This window comes from Lampris incognitus, chromosome 2, assembly GCF_029633865.1.
Source record: "Lampris incognitus isolate fLamInc1 chromosome 2, fLamInc1.hap2, whole genome shotgun sequence".
NCBI classification, from domain to species: domain Eukaryota; kingdom Metazoa; phylum Chordata; class Actinopteri; order Lampriformes; family Lampridae; genus Lampris; species Lampris incognitus.
The window spans coordinates 103,383,176-103,393,592 of NC_079212.1; the positions used below are offsets into that span (position 1 = coordinate 103,383,176).

Here is a 10,417-nt window from a genome sequence, read left to right on the forward strand (position 1 = left end):
AAGTTATTTTTTTATTTTTTTTCAGTGACATAACAAAGATAATGTCATATCTCAGGATCTGCTGGCCAAAAGGAATTAAAGCATAGTTTTGTGGCATCACATTGGTGACATCACAAAATTGTGAAGAAACTGCTAGCATAAATACTGGCAGTTGAGAGGGTGTGCCCACAACCATTGCACACTGTTAAAACATGTGACCAGAGCAGTGTTCTAACATTCAGCCACTCGTCAAGCTGACATGACTCAACTTGAGGCTAGAAGCCAACCCTTTGCAGGTTTTATATTGAAATTAATTGGAAGAAGCATGTTAGCCATGGCCAGTGTGAGGGGGCTGAAGATTACTATTAGAGGTTATTGCTCTCCCTGAGTTTTCGTTCCATTTTTTCTCCCTGTTAAATGGGATTTTTAGGGTGTTGTTCCTTATCTGATATGACGGTCTAAGGACAGGATGTTGTATTGCTGTAAAGCCCCCTGAGGCAAATTTGTAATTTGTGATATTGGGCTATACAAATAAAATTGACTTGACTTGTTATAGAGAATTGAAAATATTGTGCTGTGCCATCTTTTCAGTGGTAGTTACAGTATGGTACAGTATTGACAAAATAAGCGTTTTGTTTTTTTGTTTTTTTTCTGAAGGTGGGCTGGCAAAAGGAGGGACCAGTTGTTCATTGAAGGTGGCTTGGGCCACCTCTGGCCAACCCTAGATCCACCCCTGATTGGCCATGCTCTTCACTGAGAACACACGAGCTAGGAGGTTAGACCTGAAAGACATTGTCAGTGACTTTATTGAATTTTATTTTAGGAGGATGAAATTCTTGCACTGAGTACATTGTTGTTGTTTTTTTCCATTATTGATCATTAGGGTGAGGGTTGGTGTCAGTGGTCATTGATATGATAGTGATTTGTATGTCTTCTCCTAAGGTATTTTGGCAACATTTAACTTTTCAGAAAGACAACTGTGGTTATTTGATTGTGTGACATTTCTGGCTGTGATGGTTTAAGGGTTATTATGATGATAATATGTATTAGAGCAGTAAATTTTGGGCCACTGTGCTGTCAGTGGTCCTGAACATTGTGGGAACCAAGTTTGCTTGGTGGACTTAGTTGTTGTTGTCTACTTCCTGCTGAAATAGTAGGTCTGTGTGATGGAAGAGGAGGATATGTGTGATAGGGTGAGAAAAGAGGCCCAACAGAAATCTTGCACCAAGGCTCATGACACATATGCTACACTAGGGAGAAAACCAGCTGTGTTACATTGTTATAATTTTAGTTAACAGTAAATCCTTAATACCAGTATACACTGTTAACATTTTTGTTGTTTGCTGTGTTAGAATTAAGTAACAAATATCCCAAATGATCTCAAATTTAATTGTCAACTATTATTGCCTTTTGCTCTCTGCACTCAGCTGAGAAAAAGACAATTCTACTAGTTTGACCTGTTGAACACAATACAGTCAGAGTAAATAGAGTTTCTTTCTTACATATTTCATGTTCACACCTGCACTACACAAAATGAATTAAACTGAGAAAAGAAACTTTGCCATGTTCATTTAAGTGCACGTCTAGATTTATTTTTGTCTTTTTATTTTCCTTTACCCTCCTTTTGCAAAAACGATCAGTAAAGCCTTACAATCAATACAAACACCAAAATGGAAGCATACTGTAAAAACAGTTTTATCTTTTACTTTTCTTTTTTCTTTCTTTATTTTTTTTCCTACAGTGGTTTTCAGTGTGACAGAAACTCAATGACCTTTATATGAAGATTGTGACTAAGGTATTTTCACTGCCCTGTTACTGCGGTGCTTGACAATTTGTGGGTGGGTACTTGTTCTCACTTTACAACAAAGGTACCGTTTCAAGTACCTCCTGAAGGTCTGGTCCCGTAGCCCATACACAATAGGACTAACAAACCGCGGCAAGATCTGAATAAAGATATAGCCGGTGAAGCGCATTGTCAGGATGTGTTTGGGGAATAAGTATAGCAGGCTGTTTTCTAACATGGGCTGCACGTAAGTGAGCATGCATAATAGTAACTGAAAACCATGAAGGAGGATCGTGTTTCTGGCTTTCTTAACATCTGTGTTTGCTGCTTTGGCAGCAAACAGAATCCTGAAATATATATTCAACAGAGTGAGCCAAACTAGGACTAGAAAAACTATGTGGGAAGCATCCCTTTTCTCCAGACTGTAGGTGCTCCTGAAAACATAGTCCCTGACACAGAAAACTCTGGAATAGAAGAACTCCAGAGGTTCTGTAGCCAGGAGGATAAAGAGATCTGGTAGGATGGAGACTGTGCTTAACACCCAGATTAATCCAATCACAACATAGGTTCTCTTAACTGTACAGATCTGTCCGTAACGGAGGGGGATGCAGATGGCGATGTAACACTCCACTGCCATACCAGCTAAACTTAGTGGGGTATTCAGGGTAGCAAAGATGGCGACAATGAGTAGGAGGCAACAGAAGGACACATTGATGGTGTATAGGGCATAGCTGATGACATGGAGAAAGCTGGAGAGGGCCAGTTGCATCATATCATTTATTACCAGATGGATGAAGAGTATGTAACGAGGATGGACATTGAAGATCTGGAGGGAAACATAGATGAAAACAAGGGAATGAAAAAAGTCAATACAACTGCATAAACAATGAGGGATGTGTACATTAATGTTTTACATATGGGAACCAAATCAAGTAAATTCAGTTTATTAGTTAGTGGTTCAGTGGATCTTAACCATTTGGTTCTCTACTCGTTAGCCTAATTTAGCTCCTTGATAGAATTTCCCACATCACCCTCTGTAAAGACGAGGAATGCATGTGATTCCATTGTTTATTTGCTGGTGTTATTAATTTTCTTCCCTCTTTGCCAATCCTATAAAATAGGATGGGTTAAATGCAAAAAACACATTTCATTGTAACCTGTATAATGACAAAATAAAGGGGCTTTCTTTCTTCTTTCTTTTATCGCTTCCTTTTGTTGCACATAAACAGAAAAGACACTTGCCAGACCTGGTGTTTGTTGAAGGTGTGGACCAGGGTACCATTGATGTAGTTGATGCAAATGCAAAGAGCCACAACAATCACATTCTTGGTCACAGCTGTAGTGAGTGTGTCCCGATAAGTCACAGCCAAGGAACCATTACCATCCACAGATGAAAAATTCATGTCTTATATGGCAGGATCTTTTTTGATATGCTGGGCAGCTGTAAAATAACAATTAGTGCTGATAAAGGAGTACCAAGAAGGCTGCAAAAGACTGAAAGTGGTACTTTGTGCTCAGAGAACTGAAAACTTCAACATGTTAAGAGAGTAGAGTTCTGTGTTGCAAATTAAGAGTTATGTTCCCCCAAGAATTGGATTATGTTTCTCAAATTAAAGAAAATAAATTACAATTACTTCTTGCTTATATTTATGTTTAATGAATTATGTGTGAATCCACTAAGATCTAGCAATATAACCAATCTCTGGTTAAAGTTTAATTCACCCAACATTTTCTGTAAGACCTTACTTGTCTTACTAGAGATAGCAAAAACTATGTCATTGAAAATTTTAAGGACTTTGTTATACCAGAATACTGATAAACCAGATATAGCAGGATAGTATTATTACTAATGATAATAATGATAACTGATTATTTAGTAGTTTTCTAAAGCAAATATTTACAATGTGCTTCACAATTGTACCAATTTCCTACTAACTGGTTGATAACACCTAGGTAAATGGAGCTACAATATAGTGGTAATATAGCACAATTCAGTGGTATGTGATTAACACTTGAATGATGCACCACACACACTATGCTGATTGTTCAAACTGTAATGCCATTTGTATCCAATATGAAAAAAGCAGATGAGCAATTCTTGTAGGTGATACATGCAAACCGAACAAAGTAACCTATAAGTTGACTATCCCTATTACTAGGTCAAATGCTGTCCAATATAGATATTACAATGTACTTAGCGTAGATCATACTTACCTCACAGTAACAGTAACACCAATCTGAGTGTCATATTTATGGGATGAGTTTATATAGGCTGTTATGAGTCCTGAGTTGTGGTATAGACAAGTGTGTGTGTGTGTGTGTGTGTGTGTGTGTGTGTGTGTGTGTGTGTGTGCGTGCGTGCGTGCGTGCGTGCGTGCGTGCGTGGGTGTTTTACACCTTGAAATTTCTTTGTAGTCAAGTGTGGGGGTGTTTACTGTCTTCTCAGCTGTTTCTACCCATACGTCGAGGAAATCTATTTAGTGCTTTCTTTAGAAAAAAAACTAATGAACCACTACTTGACCAATAGCATCCCATAGTCTGTGTTGTGTTTTTAGATTATGCTCTTTTTCTGATTCATGCTGACATTGGATTCATGTATGTATTCATACATTCATACATGCATCCATTCATAATGTATTAATTCATTTTCTGATTCAATAACACATTAGGGGGCTCTCATGCTTGACCAGTGCTACATTGACAGACAGGATAATCATTAGTCACTCATGTCATATGGGTAGACCGCCCAGTCGCCCACTAAAAGTGCCCACTGGTGAGATTATTTGAGATTTGTGACATCACTATTTGTAGCAGTACAATGAGTCAAGTCTGTACATTCAATATGCATTTTACAGGGTGTAGCATTCAGTACACACACATCTTGTTGAGTATTTGGAGCTTGCCCACCAAATCGCAACACTCTTGGGTCATTCTTGCACCCTGATCTCACAGAAGTTTCCCACATCTTCATAAATAGAGTTGGACTATTTTGGAAAATTTGACAAGTTTGTTGTTTGTTATTGAAAGAAATTGGAAGGTATTTCATGTCAAAAGACAATTTCCATATTACGTTTAATATGTGTTTTGTGTTTTATGTTGGGGCAACTGAGTTTTCAGACTGCAGATGACCAACGTAATATGTCTTACCGAGCACAAGGGAATAATGCCAGAAGAGTCTGATTTTATAGAAAAAGACAAACACGAGAACAATCAGCAAAGGGAATGTGTGCTGACCTCTCAACCTTTTCAGTCATAGCTTTAAATGAAATGCTTAGACAGTTCTATGCTGCTGTAGCATTAACAAAGGAGGAGGACTACTGTGGAACAAGTTTTGTAGTATTGCAGTATGCAGCAGTAGAACAAGACTAGTCAGTACATTCAGTACATACCATTCAGTACATATCATTCAGCATATACCATTTGAAACTCAGAAAAAATCAAAATCTACAATTTTCATTTAAAAATTATTTGTCTCTTCAATTTCCCCACCACTACCTTTCAGTATACACAGTTGTATTGTAGCTAGTACTGAGTCCAAACTTTTTTACAGTCTGATTTCTAATTTGGTGAGCAGGCTGTTTCAAGTCAGTAATCAATCGCACCCTTAGTCTATCACTGTTGAGACAAGTAGGTGGACTGTAATATCTTAAAGAAATACTGCAGTCACATGATATTTACCTCTTCCGCTGAACTGGAACTCATGGGAATGTGTTGTTATAGTATGACGATTATGCCATGCAGCTGCAGTGCATGTGCTCTGACCAACAACTGCTAAATTAGGGACAGACTTCATCTTCAATGACAAGTAGACCAAATCGGAAACAGACCTGACATCCAGGCCCAGCTGATAATTACCTCAACTCCACCTGTTTTAATTCTAATTAACTCCATATATCATGAATCCCCAGAAATGCAGCATGGATAATTTGGCACAGAAACTCAGAAATACAATTTCACCATGTGACTACAGTATATCTTTAACTAGCAATAGCTGTATGTGCAAGTGCAGATGCAAGGTAAGAGGGTATTGTAATCATAAAGCAAGGCATAGCTGTAAGTGTTGATTCCAGGATGCGGGGATGCACTGTTGCACTTTGTTGATTTGTCATGGGCAGTACTCAAAGACTCATCTGTGGGGGTAAGGTGCCTAATTGACTAGTCCAATGAAATGCCTGAACACATATAGGTTTAATGCTCTAATAGCTAGGTAGGTAATTTAGTAGGTGATGTTGCCTGCGAAGATTTGCTTTCCTGTATGGTAACCTCTAACAGGTCAGTTTTTGAATCATGATATTGTTTAATATATCGGCTTTTTGTCCGAGTTGGTCTTCATTGTGAATGTTTACTCTATGTTCCTTGCTCATTTTGTGAATAAGATTAGGGATGTCATGTTAAACATCTCCCCCTCATCTACCCCCTTGAACATATCTCCATCTTGCCCCATCTCTTTTTGATTCTTTTTTGCTGATCTCTTTCATTGACCTCACTGATATGGTGAGCAATATGACACCTTCCTCAAGTCCCCTAGATATTTCACTATAATCCTTGCTTAAGAATGCCCTTTGGTCTATTGGTAATTGTGTGATTTCAATTTTAAATGTTTCACTTAAATAAGGTAGGGTCCCTATTTATTTTAAACATGCTGTTGTTCTACTGCTGCTTGATCTCAGTGCAGCTTTAGATACTTTTGACCACCACATATTGATTGATAAGCTCAGACAGTGGGCGGGCATCTCTGAGAGTGCCCTGGAGTGGTTCTCGTCTTACCTGTTGGATAGGAATTTTTCTGTGTCTGTAGGTAAATTTGTGTCTGCTGCATGTGCCCTGTACTGTGGTGTGCCCCAAGGCTTGGTCCTGGGTCCATTTCTTTCTTCTTTTTTTTTGTTTTTTGCCATATATACAGTGCATCCGGAAAGTATTCACACCCCTTCACTTTCCCGACATTTTGTTATGTTACAGCCTTATTCCAAAATGGATTAATTCCATTTTTTTCTCATCAATCTACACACAATACCCCATCATGAAAAAGTGAAAAAGGTTTTGTAGAAATTTTTGCAAATTTATTAAAAATAAAAAACTGAAATATTGGATGTACATAAGTATTCACACCCTATGCTATGACACTCAAAATTGAGCTCAGGTTCATCCTGTTTCCACTGATCATCCTTGAGATGTTTCTACATCTTGATTGGAGTCCACCCGTAGTAAATTCAATTGATCGGACATGATTTGGAAAGGCACACACCTATCTATATAAGGTCCCACTGTTGACAGTGGATGTCAGAGCAGAAACCAAGCCGTGAAGTCAAAGGAATTGTTTGTGGACCTCCGAGACAGGATTGTATCGAGGCACAGATCTGGGGAAGGGTACAAAACAATTTCTACAGCTTTGAAAGTCCCAAAGAGCACAGTGGTCTCCAACATTCATAAATGGAAGAAGTTTTGATCCGCCAGGACTCTTCCTAGAGCTGGCCGCCCAGCCAAACTGAGCAATTAGGGGAGAGGGGCCTTGGTCAGGGAGGTGACAAAGAACCCGATGGTCACTCTGACAGAGCTCCAGCATTCCTCTGTGGAGATGGGAGAACCTTCCAGAAGGACAACCATCTCTGCAGCACTCCACCAATCAGGCCTTTATGGTAGAGTGGCCGGACGGAAGCCTCTGCTCAGTAAAAGGCACATGACAGCCCGCTTGGAGTTTGCCAGAAAGCACCTAAAGTACTCTCAGACCATGAGAAACAAGATTTTCTGGTCTGATGGAACCAAGATTGAACTCTTTGGCCTGAATGCCAAACATCACGTCTGGAGGAAACCAGGCACCTCTCATCACCTTGCTAATACCATCCCTACAGTGAAGCATGGTGGTGGCAGCATCATGCTGTGGGGATGTTTTTCAGCGGCAGGAACTGGGAGACTAGTCAGGCTCGAGGGAAGATGAATGGAGCAAAGTACAGAGAGATCCTTGATGAAAACCTGCTCCAGAGCACTCAGGACCTCAGACTGGGGCGAAGGTTTACCTTTCAACACAACAATGACCCTAAGCACACAGCCAAGACAACGAAGGAGTGGCTTCGGGACAAGTCTGTGAATGTCCTTGAGTGGCCCAGCCAGAGCCCAGACTTGAACCCCATTGAACATCTCTGGAAAGACCTGAAAATAGCTGTGCAGCGACACTCCCCATCTAACCTTACAGAGCTCGAGAGGATCTGCAGAGAAGAATGGGAGAAATACCCCAAATATAGGTGTGCCAAGCTTGTAGCTTCATACCCAAGAACATTTGAGGCTGTAATCGCTGCCAAGGGTGCCTCAACCAAGTACTGAGTAAAGGGTGTGAATACTTATGTACATGCAATATTTCTGTTTTTTATTTTAAATAAATTTGCAAAAATTTCTGCAAAACCTTTTTTACTTTGTCATTATGGGGTATTGTATGTAGATTGATGAGAGGAAAAAAAAGGAATTTAATCCATTTTGGAATAAGGCTGTAACATAACAAAATGTGGGGAAAGTAAAGGGGTGTGAATACTTTCCAGATGCACTGTATATATATATATATATATATATATATATATATATATATATATATATATATATATATATATTTCCTCTTAGGCATATTATACAGTGGCTTGCAAAAGTATTCATACCCCTTGAACTTTTCCACATTTTGTCATATTTCGACCACAAACATAAATATATTTTGTTGGAATTTTATGTGAAAGACCAACACAAAGTGGCACACAACTGTGAAGTACAAAGAACATTATACATGATTTAAAAAAATGTTTACAAATAAAAAACTGAAAAGTGCGGTGTGCAAAAGTATTCAGCCCCCCTGAGTCAATACTTTGTGGAACCGCCTTTTGCTGCAATTACAGCTGCAAGTCTTTTGGGGTATGTCTCTACCAGCTTTGCACATCTAGAGACTGAAATTTTTGCCCATTCTTCTTTGCAAAACAGCTCAAGCTCAGTCAGATTAGATGGAGAGCGTTTGTGAACGGCAGGTTTCAGATCTTGCCACAGATTCTCAATTGGATTTAGGTCTGGACTTTGACTGGGCCATTCTAACACATGAATCTGTTTTGTTTTAAACCATTCCATTGTAGCCCTGGCTTTATGTTTAGGGTCGTTGTCCTGCTGGAAGGTGAACCTCTGCCCCAGTCTCAAGTCTTTTGCAGACTCCAACAGGTTTTCTTCCAAGATTGCCCTGTATTTGGCTCCATCCATCTTCCCATTAACTCTGACCATATTCCCTGTCCCTGCTGAAGAGAAGCACCCCCAGAGCATGATGCTGCCACCACCATGTTTGACAGTGGGGATGGTGTGTTCAGAGTGATGTGCAGTGTTATTTTTCCGCCACACATAGCGTTTTGCATTTAGGCCAAAAAGTTCAATTTTGGTCTCATCTGACCAGAGCACCTTCTTCCACATGTTTGCTGTGTCCCTCACATGGCTTCTGGCAAACTGCAAACGGGACTTCTTATGGTTTTCTTTTAACAATGGCTTTCTTCTTGCCACTCTTCCATAAAGGCCAGATTTGTGCAGTGCACGACCAATAGTTTTCCTGTGGACAGATTCCCCCACCTGAGCTGTGGATCTCTGCAGTTCGTCGAGAGTCACCATGGGCCTCTTGGCTGCATCTCTGATCAGTGCTCTTCTTGTTCGGCCTGTAAGTTTAGGTGGACGGTCGTGTCTTGGTAGGTTTGCAGTTGTGCCATATTCTTTCCATTTCCGGATGATGGATTGAACAGTGCTCCATGAGATATTCAAAGCTTGGGAAATCTTTTTATAGCCTAACCCTGCTTTAAACTTCTCCACAACTTTATCCCTGACCTGTCTGGTGTGTTCCTTGGACTTCATGATGCTGTTTGCTCCCCAATATTCTCTTAACAAACCTCTGAGGCCGTCACAGAACAGCTGTATTTGTACTGAGATTAGATTACACACAGGTTGACTCTATTTAGTCATTAGGTCAACATTCGATCATTCAGCAATCATCAGGCAACTTCTGAAGGCAATTGGTTGCACTCAGAGAAAAGAGGGCTGAATACTTTTGCACACCGCACTTTTCAGTTTTTTATTTGTAAAACATTTTTTAAATCATGTATAATTTTCTTTGTACTTCACAATTGTGTGCCACTTTGTGTTGGTCTTTCACATAAAATTCCAATAAAATATATTTATGTTTGTGGTCGTAACATGACAAAATGTGGAAAAGTTCAAGGGGTATGAATACTTTTGCAAGCCACTGTAAGTAGTTTTGATGACATATCCTATGAATGCTATGCAGACGATACGCAAATGTATTTCTCATTCAACCCTCACTAGCCTGATTGTTTGACATCCATTAAAAGGCTAGATGGCAAATAAATTTTACAGCTAAAAACTGACAGGGCAGAAGTCCTTACTATCACCCCAGATGGTGTGATTTCTAACCCAAGCACTGAGGATGCACAAACTAGTGCATTCTTAGTGCCGGTCCCAAGCCCGGATAAATGGGGAGGGTTGCATCAGGGAGGGCATCCGGCATAAAGCCTTTACCAAATCAAATATGTGGCTCATAAATCAGATTTCCATACCAGATCAATCGAGGACCGGGTTACCAAAAACCGCCATCAGTACTGTTTGCCAGCAGGGTGCCGGTGGAAACTATGCTAC

At 39.8% G+C, this 10,417-nt stretch overlaps 1 protein-coding gene across 1 annotated transcript; it reads right to left on the minus strand.

Annotated features, from left to right (window-relative positions):
• Positions 1-1,769: 1,769 nt before the first annotated feature.
• LOC130131297 (odorant receptor 131-2-like) lies at positions 1,770-3,165 on the minus strand. Its single transcript, XM_056300943.1, has 2 exons — positions 3,010-3,165; positions 1,770-2,588 (listed from the first exon to the last, which is right to left on the minus strand). The coding sequence occupies exons 1-2, from the start codon at positions 3,163-3,165 to the stop codon at positions 1,770-1,772; spliced, it is 975 nt and encodes a 324-aa protein (XP_056156918.1).
• Between the last annotated feature and the right edge of the window lie 7,252 nt (positions 3,166-10,417).

What these genes read in the sequence shown, in the direction of transcription:
- LOC130131297 (XM_056300943.1), bottom strand. Translation starts at nt 3,165, where the DNA reads ATGAATTTTTCATCTGTGGATGGTAATGGTTCCTTGGCTGTGACTTAT. An exon ending in ACACCTTCAACAAACACCAG is followed by an intron (nt 2,589 to 3,009) that starts GTCTGGCAAGTG and finishes GTTTCCCTCCAG; the next exon opens with ATCTTCAATGTCCATCCTCG.